At 35.1% G+C, this 18,494-nt stretch overlaps 2 protein-coding genes across 4 annotated transcripts in view; one reads left to right on the plus strand and one right to left on the minus strand.

Moving 5' to 3' along the window:
• The first annotated feature begins 311 nt into the window (after positions 1-311).
• LOC126978412 (ADP-ribosylation factor-like protein 5B) lies at positions 312-14,231 on the plus strand. 2 transcript variants are annotated; one of them, XM_050827184.1, is made up of 6 exons: positions 312-437; positions 740-852; positions 2,178-2,386; positions 6,887-7,012; positions 8,260-8,369; positions 12,154-14,231. In XM_050827184.1, exons 2-6 carry the CDS (start codon positions 807-809, stop codon positions 12,200-12,202), a joined length of 540 nt encoding a protein of 179 aa, XP_050683141.1. In that variant the 5' UTR covers positions 312-437; positions 740-806; the 3' UTR covers positions 12,203-14,231. The 2 variants fall into 2 exon arrangements, with proteins under 2 accessions (XP_050683141.1, XP_050683140.1); XM_050827183.1 differs by lacking the exon at positions 312-437 and having other exon boundaries at positions 444-852.
• The window catches only part of LOC126978385 (alpha-mannosidase 2), a 120,491-nt gene continuing 115,179 nt past the window's right edge, over positions 13,183-18,494 (minus strand). For both annotated transcript variants that reach the window (XM_050827147.1, XM_050827146.1), the window contains exon 8: positions 13,183-17,578. In XM_050827147.1, the coding sequence (XP_050683104.1) occupies positions 14,877-17,578 (2,702 nt within the window). In that variant the 3' untranslated portion in view covers positions 13,183-14,876. The remainder of the gene's footprint in view (positions 17,579-18,494) is intronic.

Genomic DNA, 18,494 nt, shown 5'->3' on the forward strand with positions numbered 1-18,494 from the left:
TAGAAACTCTGGTAAATTTCCACTTAATTTTAAATAAATAAATTGTAGGTGTATTCTTCTTAAAAATCAATGTACCTGTTTTTATCTATTACTTCCTCTCTAGTCAGTAATCGATGGAGACTGGACTGGATGGAGAGATGGACTTTTATATATTTAGTATCTATAACATTATTTGTCAATTTCAATGTCAATATTCTTTTGACATGTGACTGGTGACTCGTGAAATAAGATAATTCAAAAGTGACTTTGGAATCTGTATCAAAACTACCTACCTACTGATTTGTGTCTACTCACTAGTCACTACTCACTACTGTCTTAGTGTCTTCGTCTTGTCAGATGTCAGTTATGAATTGTGGATACTGGTGAACCTTGGTGAACGTAGTGTTTTAATTCTCATTGGGAGCCGTTTCGGATTGTGGATTTATACAAATTCCAAGGTGCACAACAAGTTTTCTGAGAGAATTTTAAACATGGTTTTAATTTTTTGTGTTAACTGTTAGCGTTTAATTTTCTGTTTACAATTAACTACATGTAAATGAAGTGCGTTTTGTATTCAGGAACTTGTCTGCTAATTTCGTTTTGATGGAATAGTTATTGTTGAAACGGACCACGACGCGTAACATAATTTACGCAATACTTAGTTTTAACTAAACATCATAAGAGTTTCTGTTAGTTAAACTATGAAACAACATAGGGCCTTTTATTAAAATAAAATAGTAATAATGCCCTCGTTTTACAGTTTTATTCATGTTATTTTGAAAATGTTATTCTAAATCAATCAGTCAAGTTATACAAACTTAAATACCATGGGGCTTCTTATTTCAAAAATTTGGAGTTTATTCGGAAACGAAGGTAAGTCTATCCATGTAAGGAATAATAATTTTAAAAAGATTTAAAATTAACTTGTTTATAATTAATGTATCTCAGTATAATATTTGGCATTTATCTTTTGACTTACTATACATATACAATCGTGTCTTATGTAAAGATTAATTAACTACACTATGACTGTATTGTATCAAAAACAATCTTACATATATTTAATAAAATATTATATAATATATCACTCATGGTTTATCTCTTACATTGGCTGTTTTTGTAAAGTATGTTTCAAGGTTAAACTATCAAAAGAACATGTGTCAGTTATTAATTACACTCATGCTTGCATCAACATTTCCTTATCTTTGTATATAAATTGTTTAACCTTTTTTGTCTGAACTTTCCAATTTCTTCTGTATAAAATTATATATATAATTTCTTTTCTAAGTATCTCCTTCCCTTGTCATTAATACTGTTGCATCACCTAGTGATGCAAGGGGGCATGATAAATTTGATGGTAGGTTGACCATCTGACTTGGTTTAGAGCTTGATACATGGCTATTAAGGACGAGACATATATTTACTGTGCAATACAAGGATGAACCACTTCACACTCTTAACCAGGAACTAATAAGCTATTTTGTGATAGAGATCCCTTTTCATTTATAAACTGTTACTTCAAACACCATAGCCTATTAATTTTGCCATAGACAGGTTTTCGGTAGTAGTATCTAGTAATTATTAGAAAATATGACATCAAAAATAAAGGATTCTAAAGGAATCAATTCTGAGAAAATAAATGCCTTTTATGCCTTTTTATGACATCATTTTCTGATTACAATTGAATTAAATCTAACATAAAAAATTCTCGTGTCATGGTGTTAAACATTGAACTCCTCCGAAACGGCTTGACCAATTCTCATGAAATTTTGAGTGCATATTGGGTAGGTCTGAGAATCAGACAACAACTATTTTTCACCCCCCTAAATGTTAAGGGTCCACACGATTTTTTTTTTTTAATTTTTTTTACATTTTTTTTTAAATTTGTTTGATTATGAGTTAGCATTAAAAAATACATACAAATTCAAATTTTCACACAGCTACTTTTGTATCGCGATTTTAATATCGGCAGTACAATGTTTGCTGGGTCAGCTAGTAATATATAGACATCAAATTCAGCAAACACCTAGTGTAATTATTAATACAAATTATGTAATCATACTAAAGTAGATAAACTTGCTTTTTGAAAAATATTAAATTCATAAATCAATGAAGAATCCCACTGATAAAGTGTTTCTATATAATATATCCATCATATTATTAGTAATATTGTATTGTAACAGTAATTTTTCTTTCAGAACACAAGCTTGTCTTAGTAGGACTTGATAATGCAGGAAAGACAACAATACTGTACCAGCTTCTTCTTGGGGAAGCCGTTCATACAAGACCAACTATTGGATCAAATGTTGAGGAAGTGGTCTGGAAGAATCTTCGTTTTGTCATGTGGGATCTCGGTGGGCAGCAGAGCTTAAGATCGGCTTGGAACACTTATTATACTAATAGCGAGGTAAATATAGAATAATAAAAACTATTGATAAAGCTATACTGAAAATGTAAGTGTTCTAACGTGTATTTTTAATATTTTATAACCAATTTATGTATGTATGTTACCGTAATTTATGCTTTAATTGCATTCTTATCGATCAATTGCTTTTTTCTTAAGTCATCTGCAAAAGTTGCAAATTTCAAATTTAGATCCTTTTGAGCTCTGCAGCTAACATTTTATTAAACTATGTATTTTATTTAACTATGTCTTATTATTGTATACATGGTGTATTTATTAATTATTTTTTATTTAGAAACACTGCCACAAAAATATTTACAGTTAACTGACAAGTTCTGGTTGTTGTCGAAATCTGCTCTTGTTAACTTCAACCAGCCGTCATGGCCACTGTTGCACATGAGGAATGACACCCTGGCCCATACGGAAAAAGAGAAAGCCAATCTTTTGTGTGCTCTTTTTGCCTCCAACTCGACTCTTGACGACAACGGAAAAACACCGGCGACCATCGCGTGGCGTCAGAGCTCTGTGCCTGAAGTACAGTTTAGACAGAAAACTGTTTGGCGAGCTCTGTTTTCGTTGGACGTCAGGAAGTCGAGCGAGCCAGATGGCTTTCTGCAATCGTGCTTAGAACGTGTGCCCCTGAGTTGACGCCTTTGCTAACACGTTTATTCGGCACTTTTATTCAATAGGTGTAGTCCCTGACTCATTTAAGTAATTCCTTGTCCATCCGATCCAAAAATACCTAACACATAGATGCCACCTCACTGGGCGCAGCGTTCTCTACCGTTATTGCTCGAACCCGAAGCCTGTGAACGCTGGAGTGCCCCAAGGCTGTGCTATCTCCCACACTGTTTCTTCTGCATATCAATGATATGTTGGACACCTCCAACGTACAACATACATTGCTATGCAGACGACAGCATAGGCAATGCCGTATACACGGACCGACGAAAATCGTCGACCGTTGCCGGGAGAAACTTGTGTCTTCTATCGTGTCCTCTCTTGAGACGGTCACGGAATGGGGTAAATTGAACCTTGTCCAAGTTAACCCCCAGAAGACTCAAGTTTGCGCGTTTACCACTGAAAAAAACCCCATTTGTCGTATCACCGCTCCTCGACAACAATTCCTTCCCTAGTATCTCCAGTATTCCACTGGGTCTCGAAATCTCGAGCGATTGCCAATTCCGCGGTCATCTGTAGGGCAAAGCCAAATTGGCTTTGAAGAAACTGGGCGTCATAAATACGGCAATACTTTAAGCCGGCCCACATTCACTCTGGTCTGGCGCTCCCAGTATCAGCTCGATTCATTATACCGCGTGCAACGCAGAACAGCTCGAATTGTCGGAGACCCAGTGATCTGTGAACGGCTGGATCACTTGGCGTACAGACGTCGCTTCTTATGTGTTTTCTACCGCATTTATCACGGGGAGTGTTCCTAAGAGCTGTTTCACCCGATTCCTGCCAGCGAATTCCACCTTCGCACGACATGCCACAAGTTAGGATATCAACCTCATCATCTGGATGTGTGGCGATCCTCCACAGTGCGGTTTTCAAGGAGCTTTCTTCCACGTACCACAAAGCTGTGGAATGAACTTCCTTTGAGACATAAGATGTTAAGTCTCTTTTGCCCAGTAATTTCACTAGCTACGGCACCCTTCCGATCGAAACACAGTAATGCTTACACACCTCATGGCAGAAAATTTTGCAGTTGTGGTACCCATAATCTATTCTCTCATTTCATTTCCAACATAACCAAAGGATCTTGAATAAAAAATTGTTTCAGTGTGAATATGCCTTTAGAGCTGTCGGCGTTTAATAAATCTGCTTGCGTGTTTGTGATTGGATAATGTCTTTCTCACATTATAAAATCACAGAGCAGTGAGAATCGTGATTTAAAGAGTATTTGGCAGACAGGCCAATCTTTTTAATCTAAATGTATAACATAACATAGTTTTATAATAAAATTAGAATAACCTATCTTTATTGGGTAATACATAACTAAAGTAAATACAAATTTGAAATGATTTTCAATGTCAGCTAAAGAAGATACACATACAAAATAACTTCGTCTTCATGGCAAAATGAGAACATAATTTCCCTCACATCTGCAATGAATAGTAGGTTTTTACTGTTGGTTGGTTTACTTGGTGGTTGTTTCTGATATTATGTCACATCTACGTTATTAATCTGTTTTAGGTCAAAGAGAGTTCAGAAAAACAGCTGATAAGGGTTGCGGGATGCATAGTTTTTGCGAAAACTGAGCACTTCATAAATTGTATTAAACTATGATGCAAATTCATTTCTGACTTCACAAAGTCATTTGTGATATTTATTGTACCATTATTTCGAATGAATGTGAAAAAGATTTCGATTTGATTAAAGAGTATGAAATATTAAAAATGTATAATCTTATATTATAATAGAAATAACTGTTTAACACATGTATTGTTAAATCACATTGTGTTTGTTTTACATTGAAACTCAGCGTTTGAGATAGATTAGCTAAAAATGTGCTAATCGTGTGTTGCGTCGCAACGCTATATCGTATCACATTCTTTAGTTCCCATTTGAAAATCTATAGTCCCTCCACGATAAGATAACATGCCGACATCTTATTGCGTCCAAATGACGTTATCTCTAGGCATTCACTTCAGAATTACCATTAAAAAGTAACGACTGCATGGCCACGTCAATGATGTCACTCGTTAATATGACACAGTTTAGTGCTTACGCGCGGCTGTTGCGGTACACATGATTATTGTGTAACGCGTCCTAAAAGCAACTGTTTCATTTACATAGGCATATTAAGTACACTTTTATGTGGTCTTTTATTATTCGCGACCCCCTATAGTCCAGTGGTGAGACCCTGCCGATTAGGCTAGAGGAACGGGTTCGAATCCTGGTAGGTGCAAACATTTGTATGTTGAATATGGATGTTTATTTGTTTTTATGTATGTTTAAGAATGTATTAATTATGTATCGTTGTCTGGCTACCATACTACAGGCTATGCTTAGTTTAGGGCAGTATAATTTCTGTAAGTGTGTCAAAATTATTATAATACTCTTTTTTTAAAATAAAATATGATTTCCTACATATATAAAGAACAATATTATGGATATAAAAAATGGAGTCATTACATATTATTATTATTAATGAACTGGAAACTTCTTTAGTCGCGCCGCGCTGTGCAGTTGAGCCACTTTGTGAGTATTGAAGGACACATGACCGTCACTTGGCCATGTATTTAACGCTCGTTCGTTTAAATTCCAATAAAGAAGCACCGACAGAATTTACCACAGTAATTTATACACCATTATAAATATATATTAGTGTAAATATTGACTTAATATATCGTTAGTGCAATGTAAATTTCATGTAAACTGGTTGTTATGTGTACCTTTTTATCTATGATCATATTTCATGTCATGATTGCATCAGCGAAAGTATTTTAAAATCAGTGCACACGTCATGAAGTGAATGTTAACTCTGAATTATTCATAGGACAAATTGAATGTGTGGATTGTGATCGTACTTGTATTACGTTACTTTAAAGCCTTTTATTCAGACAATTTACAAAATACACTTAAATTGAGTGAATCGACACCGACATTTTTGTTTGTTTGCCATTTCCGGGCTCTCCTCTCTTCCTCCATTTATTATCATTATTTTCGATCACTGGCAAATCTAGTTCCAGGATTCAGTGGAAACTAGCTGAATCGCACTTGTACATTTTTTTAATGAGGGACCAACGGAGAGTACGGGTCACATTCTCTTGCAACACCAGAGGATTGACAGGACCGATGCCGGCCGTTTAAAGTCTTTTTTGAAGGTCATATTATCCTGGAAACACAGCACAAGGAAGCTTATTCCAAAGCTTGGTGGTACCTGGTAGAAAGTTCCTTGAAAACCGTAACCGTGAAGGAAAGCCAGACATCCAGATGGTGGAGATGTTATCCTCATTGTGTTAATAATTCTTAAATTTTATGTTAAGATAAATATCGCCATAAATTCTACAGTTGATCACTTCAAATACAATTCCTTAACCTTTAAGGTCAATATTCCGTTAAGTTATAGTGGCTCTATAGCTGACTTAAGCCGCAGCGAAATTGATAAAATATCATATTGAAATTTGATCTATAATTCATATACACAACATCCATATTGAACCCACATTTAAAATAAAAATTACTATTTAAAAGTTGACTTATAACATAATCGTATGTGCAGAATCATTTATACAAAGTTCAATAATAATAACTAAGTGACCTGTGCGAATACTGCGCTCTCATTAAACTGTCACATAGATCAAATCTGTAAAATCTGTTGATTATCATGTTAAAAATATGCGAAATTCTATGATTTTAAATTTTGTCTATTTTTGTGGCAAACATAAGCCTTTACTTTAGTGTTTGGATCATTAAGTTTGATGACAACTTTGAGAAATAGTATATATATTTGTGATTCATTTTAAGGTAATAATTTTTATCATAACTATTTTGCAGTTCGTTATCATGGTGGTGGATTCTACAGATCGTCAGAGACTAAGCATCAGTCGAGAGGAATTGCATAGAATGCTAGCTCACGAAGAACTCACTAAAGCATGCCTCTTGGTATTTGCAAATAAACAGGTTTGCTTTTCTTCTATTTCAATAGAAAACTCAAAATACCGCGTTTTCCCTAATAGGCACCTAATAGTCTGGCGCACCTCAGTATCAGCTTGAACCATTTAACCACGCCCAACAAAGACTTGCTCGAATTATGCTCTGTGAACGGCTGGATCACTTGGATTGGATCTACTTTAACACGTCGCTTCCTTGTATGTCTTCTACCGCATTAATCACGGGAAGTGTTCCGAAGGGCTGTTTCACCTGTATCATGCCGCCGAATTCCATCTTCGCACGACACGCCACAAATTAGGATATCATCCCCACCATCTGAATGTGTGGCGGTCCTCCACTGTGCGCTTTTCAAGGAGCTTTCTTCCACGTACTACACTACGCTGTGGAGCTTCCTTGTGCGGTGTGTCCGGGACGATAAGACATGGGTATCATCAATAAAAGCGCGTACACATTCCTTAAAGGGCTTCACGCTCCTGTGATTCCTCTGGTGTTGCAAGGAAATGGGATAGCTAGTATAGGATAGGATTTACATCTGGTGGCGCGTAACATCTTTTGGAGGGCAAAAAAATAAAAGATAGGGTTGTGCCAAATCACTCTACTAGTTGTGTTTGCGGCCAAATCACTCTACTAGTTGTGTTTGCGGTACTCAGAATATCAACTACATAACCGTCAGTACTACAGGAAGCAAATAAATCAGTCAATGATATTTAATTACTTAAGTAATGTAAAGTCATTGATTGATGTTATATGACAATTCATACGTTGAGCGGCACGGGATACTTAATTTATATGGCAAAACAATGTTTGCCGGGACAAAACTTGTCTACCAATTAATCAAATAGGACATCCTCTATTTTTTGCTGTAATTCATTCTTTTATAATATACACAAGACAAATAAATACATTCAGTCTTTAGACAAATGATAAATCACAAACACAAACACACAAAATGGTAAAATCAATTGACTAAAGAAAGGAGTCTAAAAATATTTTATTTATAAAAAATAAAGCTCAATTGGCAATGCATAAGACATATGATACGGGAGTCAGCAGGAGAAAGTCCATGGGAAGACAAAGTTTTATTTGTGAACTGACCGCTAAGGATGGAAGATAGACCATATTGGAAGAACCTGGAGGAACGACAAACCTGTCCTGTGTATCACTGGACATTCACACTATAGACTTAAAAAACAGAGAAAAAAAATTATTTATCGTAAAAAGTAATTTTAATGAACACATTTTTATATTAATTTCAGGATGTCAAAGGCTCAATGACTGCAGCGGAAATATCTGAACAGTTGGACTTGACATCCATAAAGCAACATCCGTGGCACATTCAGGCATGTTGTGCTCTTACAGGAGAGGGGTAAAGAATATTTTTCATTGTTTTAATTCTTAACAACATGTAGATCAGATCCTTCTTTAGAGGCACAGAGTAATTTTCTTGGGATGTGTATAAAATTTTAAAGTCTTGTAAGACAGTGGTTGATATTATGAATGAAAGATTATACTTTTAACTAATTATAGTTTGGCTATTTCAACTTTATGATCATACGATCATTGTGATTGTGAAGCCGAAACACCGCGAGGTCGAGGCATCGAATCTCAGCCGTGAAATATTTTTAAAGTTTAAATCATTTGGTTTTTAAGCTTTGTCACTAGCAAAGACTCTTCCTAAGGCGATAGTTATACTTGTATTTCTTTGTTCAACTTTTCACATCTGCCGGCACTCCCAGAGTGCAACCCACACTTTCTTTCATCTTTAAAATTTTTGTAGTATTTTAGGGTAATAGATTAAGCATTTACTATAAATACGACAAATATACCTTTAAATTATCAATCATAAATTATTAATTGTTCTTGAGATAAGGAACAGATTGAGTATTGTGAAACTCTTAAAATTATATATTAAAAATTGAGTCGATATCATTTTTATTTGCGCCTTAAGTAGTCTAGACGTAGACATACTATAAAAATCGGAAATAATTGATTTGATGGATTAATAATTAAATGGAATTTATTTGCTGATAATATGAAAGGAGCTATCACTGTTTTTAATAGTGTGGACTATGTCTCGTATTTTATTTCAGCAAATCCAGTCTCTAGTGTTGGCCTAATTCTTCTTCGTCTGATTTGGTGACACCACTATCCATTATACAAAGAAATTGAATGAATAACTAAGGTTTAATAGGAACTACTCTTAAAGTATTTGTATTTCTCTAAATGTGCTGAAAGGGAATCAACCAATAAAATTAATAGTTATATACGGGGTTCAAGAAAAAAGAGACTCCCTCTAGGCCGTGTCAGAATATATACCTACAGATAAATTACTTTCGAGACGTTTTTGCATTCGTAGTAGTATTTGTACATTGACAGCAATTCTAAACTGCAAAATTAAATTTAAATTGATGGGCGTGTCGTTTAGAGCCGGCCTTCTAAAACTGACCAAAGTTTGTTGTCCAAGGTGTCCAGATTTGTGCTTGACGAGAGGTTGTTCAGCTGAGGTATGTCGAGGCTTGTGACCCAAGCAGTCTTCCTGGAAATTCCAAGACACATTTTAAAAATCCTTATTGTTAAGAGGTTTCACAACAGGATCTAAGACAGTCTCTTGATACACTTTGGCTGATGTTCACTTGTTTTCATATCATTGTGACTTCTTATGCAAAGCACAAAAAATCACTGAAATACTGACTGTCACTGAGAAGCAATACACGTTTTTGTGTACTCAGTAATTTTTAGGCAATTCACACGTTATGTCCCAAACGTTAAGGCTAATATTAGGGGTTAAAGTATGAAATTGCAGAAAAATTGTTTTTTTTTTAATAACTACCATTATTATTTATACATTGGTGCCATCTAGTAGGAAGGTCATTTATACCTTTGCGATAGTACTGTGGTGATCAAGATTCGTCAAACTGTGTGAAAGCATTTTGTACTGCCTCCTGAGAAGAAAACTTTATATCACGTAGAAAATTGTACAAATCACGAAAAAAATGATAGTCCGTTGGAGCAAGGTCTGGCGAATACGAAGGGCGATGAATGGTTTCTAATTGCAGGTTCTGTAGAGTTAAAACGGTTACTCGTGGTGTATTAGGTCTCGCATTATCATGGAGCAATAATGGTGAAGATCTGAATCCATGAGTCGGGGCTGTTTCACTGCAAATTTTGCTATCATTGTTCGGTGTTCGGAACAGTAGACATCTGCCGTTATTGCTTGATCAGATCGGAAAAAGCTATAGTGAATAACACCATGCGGAGACCACCAAACAGTTACCATTACCTTTTTATTGGTAAGCTTTGCTTTAGGGCACGGTTGCGGCATTAGACCTGGGGTCAGCCATAACATTTTTCGCTTACGGATAACGTAAAGAATCCACTTTTCATCGCATGTCTCAATTCGATCCAATATTCCTTCATTTCTGTATCGATTGAACAAGGCAACACAAATTTTTAACAAGCGTTTCTGTTTGTAGACCAAATCATGAGGCACTCATTTTTCATATTTTTTTATTTAATTGTTTTAACGGAAATGAGTCAATATTGTGGGTAAGGTATCGCCGACTTGAGATATAAAAAATTGACTCTCATTAGCTCAGTATTTTCACTAGCTACGGGGCCCTTCAAACCCAACAAGTACTGTGCCCATCTAGCCGGCATCCTGTCTCCCACTCGTAAGCCAACCACGCTCATAGTTTTCTTGTATGCTGGCTCCTTAGGAAGAAAAAATGTACACCTGGGAGTCACATTCAGACCTATAGTATGAAGATAATAATAATATTAACACACAAACATTACCAAAAATTACCTTGCCCCAAGTTAAACATATATAGCCTGCGTTATGGGTTACAAGTCAATGATATATTTAATACAACATACTTAAAAAATCATAAATTCAATAAACATACATAAACACATTTAAACATCCATGACTCGGAAACAAACATCCATATTCATCATATAAATGCTTGCACCTACCGGGATTCGAACCCGATGCTTGCTTAGATTGCAGTGGCCAGTAATTGTTCTGCACAGAACTAATAATTTAGTAATACTCTAATTACTGCAAATTTATATTATTACTAGCTGGAGATGGGTGCGCAAAGTCGATACAATCTTTATTGTTAGTTACTAAATTTTAAGAAGTTCAATAATTACAATAAAGAACTGTCAAACTGCGTCTAATCTAAATAATCTCACAACTATTCTTACAGAAATAAAATTTGTAATTTAAAACAAATATTAAAAGGCATAAGACATTATTTTTTTTTAATTTATTCCTTTAGATTGTTAGCAATTTTTTGTCAATTGGTCACGATTCGAAATAAAAAAATATCCTTCCTCTCACGTTGAATCAAACTGCAAAGTGTGCAAAATTTGATGAAAATCCGTTCAGTAGTTTAGGGAGACATCGCGGATGAACAACGTGACACGAAATTTTTATATAATATGTATATTGTTACTTAAATTGAAGCTCTTTAAATGCTGTTCTGGGTGGGATTTATGTAATAAATATTTTTTTTTTAAATAAGGGACGAGACGAGCAGGACGTAATTGCTGATAGTAATTGATACGCCCTGCCTATTACAATGGAGTGCCGCTCAGGATTCTTGTTAAACCCCAAAAATTATGAGCGGTACTACAACTGCGCTCGTCACCTTGAGACAAGATGGTAAGTCTCATTTGCCCAGTAATTTCACTAGGTACGGCGCCCTTCAGACAAAAACATAGTAATGCTTTCACATTTGTGCTTCACGGCAGAAAAAGGCGCCGTTGTCGTGCCTATAATCTAGCCGGCATGCTGTGCAAAGGAGCCTCCCACTGGTAGTGCTTTTTATTATGTTCATATATTATTCAACACGAATGTTGTATGTTTTCAATTTTCGATGTTCAAACCACAGTTTGTTGTACGTGAAAGAAAGTTTTTTAATAACCGCAGTATGGAGGAGGACACATATTCTGATAATGACCTCACAATAATTTATCTCAGCCGTGATGAATATGAACTCTTCTTATCACTCAATTGTATGTATAGTGAGTTGATAGTTCGCAATATCAACACTAGATTATAGCTTCTTTTAAATAGTTTGATAATTATTCAGCACTCTTATTAAAATTTTTAAAAATTGTTTTTTTTTTTTTTGTTAATTTAGGTTGCATCTTGGCCTAGAATGGATTGCAAGTCGTATAAAGAAGAAATGACGTGCCCTCTGTAGTTAACAACCGTTGGTTGTGGTGGTCAATGGCTGTCTGTCAGTCATTCCTCGATCCCACGCAGGTTGATTTATTTTTTAAGATCTAATTGTAAATTTACTGTAATGAAAATTTAAGTTTATCAATAATCAATGTGATGTTTATGTATTAGTTTAAGGTAAATTGTAAGGTTTAAAGTAACTATTTTTTACAATTTTGAAATGACATCTTTACAATAATGGTTTTAATAAAATAGTTTTGTTTTTAATTTGCATGTTCTTATTGCATCCATAGGTAAGTAGTTTAATCGATCTTGTAACTCATAGACGCCTAATAAATATCGAACGTTTTCATATACCATATTAGGAGAATACACTCCCGGTAGTTAGTAGCGATTGTTGACCAATTACGATAAGTCTTACTCATTACCTGACCAATGAGCATTCAGTACCGCGCGCGCGCTCACTTCAGTTGGTTTACAAACTGCTTGTAATACGAATTTGGTATTAGGAGTCTATTGGGTTATAATATCAATAGTTGTTATCACTAGTAAAATATAAAGGACGATATCCACTTCTGTTTGATTTATAGAAAATGTTCTTAGTGTAAATATTCACGAAGAAAAAGGATTGTTAGCCATTGTTTTATTATAAATGTACATTTTAAAATGTGTAGTTTATTATTGTACTTTTAAATTTTCGTTAATATGATATTGATTTTAAGATAGATAATTTATACGTTTCGATAGAGCCTCTTTCTGTTACTTTATTAGGTTTAAGTTCTATTACTTTAGTGTGTACGACAGCTACGTCTAACACTCGCGATACGTCAATCACTTTGTTTTAGTGTGCGTGCGATGATCCTTGCTGAAAATAGAGGCTAATAGTTGGCCGCTATTTTACTTGCCGTGTTCAAAGCTGTCACAGTCTACTATACGTATAGATTATCTAAGTTTACATGAAACACTAATGTGTAGTAGTAAAACAATGTTTGCTTCCAAATTTTGACGATTTTATTACATCGATAGAACAATTATCATAACAAATTGTAAACGGGCATCTTATTGCTATAAATCATACTTATTGCAACCAAAAATACTGTGTTTATTGGTTGCCTAAAATATTTATACAATATGTACAAAACAAGCATAATGTTGCGAAGCGCTAACAAAATTATATGACAATAATAATTGTCTATCACAAAAGTTATAAAATTGAAATAATATTTGGTATAATGGCAATATTTAATCAATAGATAATTCAAAAATTGAACTCAAAGCGTTGAACTTAAACTTAACTTTATAATTATGTATACAATTTAAATAAATATAAATGTATCTATTAAATAACCATAGCTTACAATGTAAAGAAAATTGTACATCACATTCTATGTCCTATTAGGAATTCAGTGTTATTTTGTTATTATATGTAACTAACTATACACCAAGTAAATATATTCCTCCTTATTCATAATGGTCCGCTAACTTAAAACAGTTGCTAAGGAGTGTTTTTTCTCATTCTAACTTAGGTCAATAGAAAACAGAGCGAGAATTAGCAATGCTCTAAGTTAACAGACTATTATGAATAAGAGGTATTATGATTAATATTTAGTTAATTTTCATGATTAATATTTAGACACCACTTAGCATAATTTAATTTTTTATCCATTTTTAATAGTGTTAGTAGTTCTTAATAATTAAATATACCAGGTTCACTAATTGTGATTAAATATAGTTTATGCACTGTATAGGTTGATTATTGATAAATATAACACTAATATTGTATAGGTTAATTTGAAAATATTTTTACAACAATTGATGTAAATTTAATAGAAATAATGAAATTTAAAATTATTATTAAAAACTAAAATCTGAATATGTACCATGTGAATGTTGTTAATAAAATATAATTATTATTAAAAGTAATAAATGCTATGAATCGCTCATTATTTTAAATAATTAAATTATTATTATTATGCTTCGTATTTCAGATGACTGAAAAGAGATTCTACTGACTATGAATAAATTATTTTAAAATAATTTTGAATCTGGGATTCTAAAGATCTTTTATTTGGTCCAGAGGTAGTTTTAAAATTTAACTATATTTTAAGTTTATTAAGAAACATACGCTGTTTAGGTAGTGTGTTATAACAAGTACAAATTTTAATTTGAGAATTTGAGACCTAATATAAAAATGGCATCGGTTTAAGTAAAGTAATCAAGGTCAAGTTTATTATTACAATATGGCGTTGATATTTACGGAACATTTACTAAACAGGTAACAATTTAATATTTTTTTAAACAGCGCAAGTAACTTAATGACTGGACATACTGAGATAGAATACCCGTAATGAATAATAAGTTTAAAATATTATCTTAGCAAGAGTGCAGATTCATTTAATATTTCATAATCACAGCGCAATAGGGGTCGCGGCTGAGGCAGCCTTATTTTCGTACTTTTCTGTATAAATTGTAACCCCCATTGTGAAATAGGTTAGGTTCTAGACGTAGTACACCTAACAATCGTAAGATGGCGTGTCACTATAAAAAGCGACTACAGAACGACGATATACTAGAGTGTTATATTATAATTATTATTTAAACATTATAATTGTATACTTCTCCACTAGCTCTTCTTCACGACCCATAATAATAGCGGTAAATAACCTATTATGTAAATAGTCTCTAAAATCTAATACGATATGTCTTAATCTCCATCGGTTTCAGAGATATTTCCTCTAAGCCGGTTAGATTTTTGTAAGTCTTGAGACCGGTCAAACTGACTGAAGACAAGCTTTGTACGGCAAGACCCTTGAATTTTGTTTTGGATGTAAAGTTCGCGCTAGGCATCGCCATTGGAACTTCGATATCGCAGCTCCAGCCGGGCCTCTGTAGTACCATGAAGCATGAACTACTGGGGAACTGTTCTAACACTTCATCTGTGATCGTTCGCAGAGCCAACACGTGCACTCCCGGCGGGAACTCTTCAAGAAACCCTTGCTGCTCCTTGACCTCGATATCGCCAACTTCGCTGGTGTCAACCACATAAGCGTTCACAGGATAACTGAGGGTTCTGCTTAAATATTCTGCAGTGCGCGAGGGTAGCTCGTATTTGGTCGGTTTGTTTCTCTTAATTTTTTTCTTATGTTTGCGTGATACAGTCTCCCTTTTAGGACGATCGCTAGTAATTGGTTCAAGTAGGAGCCAATTGGAAAAAACAGTTGGTTTGTTATCGACGACGCCTTCGCCGACACCTCGGAAGTCATCATAGAGTGTTCTGCGATCCAACATTACTTCCAGCCGACCTGGCTCATAGGCGGCCGCTCCTTGTGCGTGGTTCGTTATCAGCGTGAGCCGAGTTATATCATCCTGTATCCATGCCATCGTTGTAATCGGGTAGTAATTAGCTTCTATACCTAATTTATCCATTTTTACTCTCCTTTGATACTGGAAACCATTTTGGTCCGTGTAGAATTCAGGTGTTTCGCCATTTTGAATATTGGTTTGGATTCGCATAAATAACTCAGTCTCCCTGTTCTTTGGAGGATTTTCGAAGTCGACAATGTTTTCTACGAATATACCGTGAGATAGCGCCGGGTCATCTACGTTGAAGATCCTCAGCGTGTGAACGAGGAAGGGTAAGTAGATGGTTGTGATTTCGGTGGAAACGGGCCCAGAAACGATGACCACGTTTCCTTCGTCCATAACGTTTCCTTTACTATACTGTGACAACACGTCTTTTTCTGGAGACTCGTAATCCGGCATAAATAAATAAGCTCCTGAATGCCTTTGTGCGCTTTGATAAGCGCCAAATTGGATATCAATAATGTTCTTCTTGCGAATGTCCTTTCGATACACTTGCCTCAAGAAGCCGGTGTTCCTATCAACCAGAAGTTTCATAATTTTATTTTCCAGCTGAATGTCGCCGGGCATCATTTTCTTTATTACAAAGTTGTTAGGCTTTTCTGGGTCTGATTTGTCTTCGGTACAATTGTTACAAAACACCACGCAACGTTGCGAATGATTTGTGTATTCCTCGAGATTATATGTTACAGCACTGAATGGTCCTACGGTAGCCACGAATACAATATCAAAATTGGTGTCACTGATGCTGAATTTCGCGTCTTCGTGGGCCTGTATGTTCGGTGTCACTTGGCTTGGAACGTATTTCTTATTCGACGTATCATAAACGCGGACATTAGAAGTATTTGATCTCAAGGTTAAAACCTCGGTGCGCTTTTGAGCGAGAGAATTAAAAACAATAACCTTCTTCTTATCGATTGTAGACACCAGTAGTTTTCTGGGCAGCTTTCCATAAGTTTCCCACTCTAATTCGCTTTGCAGTACACTTTGTGTGTGTAAATTGCTATCAGGAATCATGAGGGTAGTCAAAGCGGCCTCTTGCAAACGAATGCAGTGATACAGACTTGTAAATATCTTGGTTCCATAGTCATACATAACACTTGCCTTTGAAGTGCCGGTGATGGCGTCGTGATGTTGAAATAATCCCAAATTCCGACGAGCCGTTATCAATTGCTCGTAAAACTTTTCCAGTTTCCTTTCAGACGATTCAAACATGTGCTTGTTCGATTGTCGTAAGAAATTTGATGCGAGAGTGAATAATATTTCAGCGGTTCTCAGGTGATGTTCAAATTGTCGTGCCACAATTTTGATATAAGGCCTTGTTGTATAATAACCGGACCAATAGGCCGGTTTGCCTTCGCTGAATATGTCCGAGTAGACGAAGAAATCCCCTCTCAGTGTGGGGAAACTGTCGAGTCTTTCTTTCACAGCTTTAAAGTAGTCAAGGGGTGTTCCAAATGAAACCTCCGCGTCGAATAACTCAGTGTGTTTATTTATGTAATTGAACATTTTCATGTAGTTAACATACTGGGCATCAAACTCGATGCCATATTCATATCTGAAGTCATCTCCTAAAGGAACGAGTACCACATTATGAGTCGTTAGGGATCCAATGCGATCGTATTCCTCCATCAGTGTTTTGGATTTGCTCTGGAGGTTGTTTTCCGTTATGACTTCGTGTTTCGCGGTGTATTCGGAGTATTCTCCAGGTATTTTTCTGAAGTCGAAACTGATACAAATGGCGGGGTGCGGTCCACATGTGCTTTTTATAGAGTAAATATCGAAGGGCTGGTTGTGTACTAAGAGTGTTGGGGTTTCAGAGTCAAAAGTTGGCATCCAAAGAAACTCCTCAATTTGATGTTGTGCGAACCACTCTTTCCATGCGTAATGAATTCTTTGTATAATGGCGCCTTCGAGACCACTTTTGTCAAGTAAGTACGGCACTGTAGCCCCGTGTCCGAAAGGATCAATAGACCACCCTATTTTAGGAGCAACACCAAGATTTGCTTTTACCCAAACGTGACCTGAAACCAATGAAACAACAAGTTAGAATCTTACTTTAAGTTATATTTTAATTTATGAACCACGAGTTTAATATTGAGAATGCATGCACAAATTTAGAAAGCTAATGTAGATAAAGTATAAGGTAAAAATGAAGAGGCGTACGACAAGATATGACATTAAGCAATGGAAACCCCGCTAAAGTGCAAAATGGTAAGAAATGAATGCCCTCTCTTATGCACCACAAGAGGTGTTACAGGACTTAGTTACTTTTCTAGTCATATTAATAAACCTCTACTTGGCAATAACTGTATTGACCTCTATCTTAGTAATATAGAAAATGCCTAAAATAGGCCTGTCAATTCTTAGCACTACAGACAGAAATAAATAATTTAACACCGTCATCAATGGTTAATAAATAAGTGTTTCTATAGTTTAAATGAATTTTATAATACAAAATGAATTATTATTACGAACTATTAATAGTCTATTTGACTCCGCTTTTTCCGTTCAACGACATGTTAAGCTTTTTTACTATTTTTTTCAAAAATTATACGAGACGATAAATAATTTTCTCGATAGAAAAAAATTTCAAAGTAAACCTGCGCGCAACTTTTTTTTTCCGTTGTAGGTACTATGTACTAAAGAACGTAATATTTTAATTTAATAGTAAGTTTGGTAAATATGTGTCTACTATAACGTTACAAGAACTTAACAAACTTGCTCACTATTACTGGTATTGAGGAAAAGGACATGGCTAACATAACCTGGCACACATAACCTCAAAATTTATGTGAAAAATTCAAAAAACCAAATTTTTGGTATTTTGTTTTTATCTTTTACAAAAAAAACCTGCAGTGTCATTGACGCTGCACAGATATATTTGATCTTTCTAGGGCTAGCAGTGAATGAGAAGAATTTACTGAAGAAATAATATAC

Source organism: Leptidea sinapis, chromosome Z, assembly GCF_905404315.1.
Source record: "Leptidea sinapis chromosome Z, ilLepSina1.1, whole genome shotgun sequence".
Taxonomy (NCBI): domain Eukaryota; kingdom Metazoa; phylum Arthropoda; class Insecta; order Lepidoptera; family Pieridae; genus Leptidea; species Leptidea sinapis.

Excerpts from the sequence above, each read along its gene's own strand:
- LOC126978412 (XM_050827184.1), top strand. The coding sequence starts at position 807 with ATGGGGCTTCTTATTTCAAAAATTTGGAGTTTATTCGGAAACGAAG. Across the intron at positions 2,387-6,886 it reads CTTATTATACTAATAGCGAG|TTCGTTATCATGGTGGTGGA; the intron begins GTAAATATAGAA and ends ACTATTTTGCAG. Across the intron at positions 8,370-12,153 it reads TGTGCTCTTACAGGAGAGGG|GTTGCATCTTGGCCTAGAAT; the intron begins GTAAAGAATATT and ends TTGTTAATTTAG.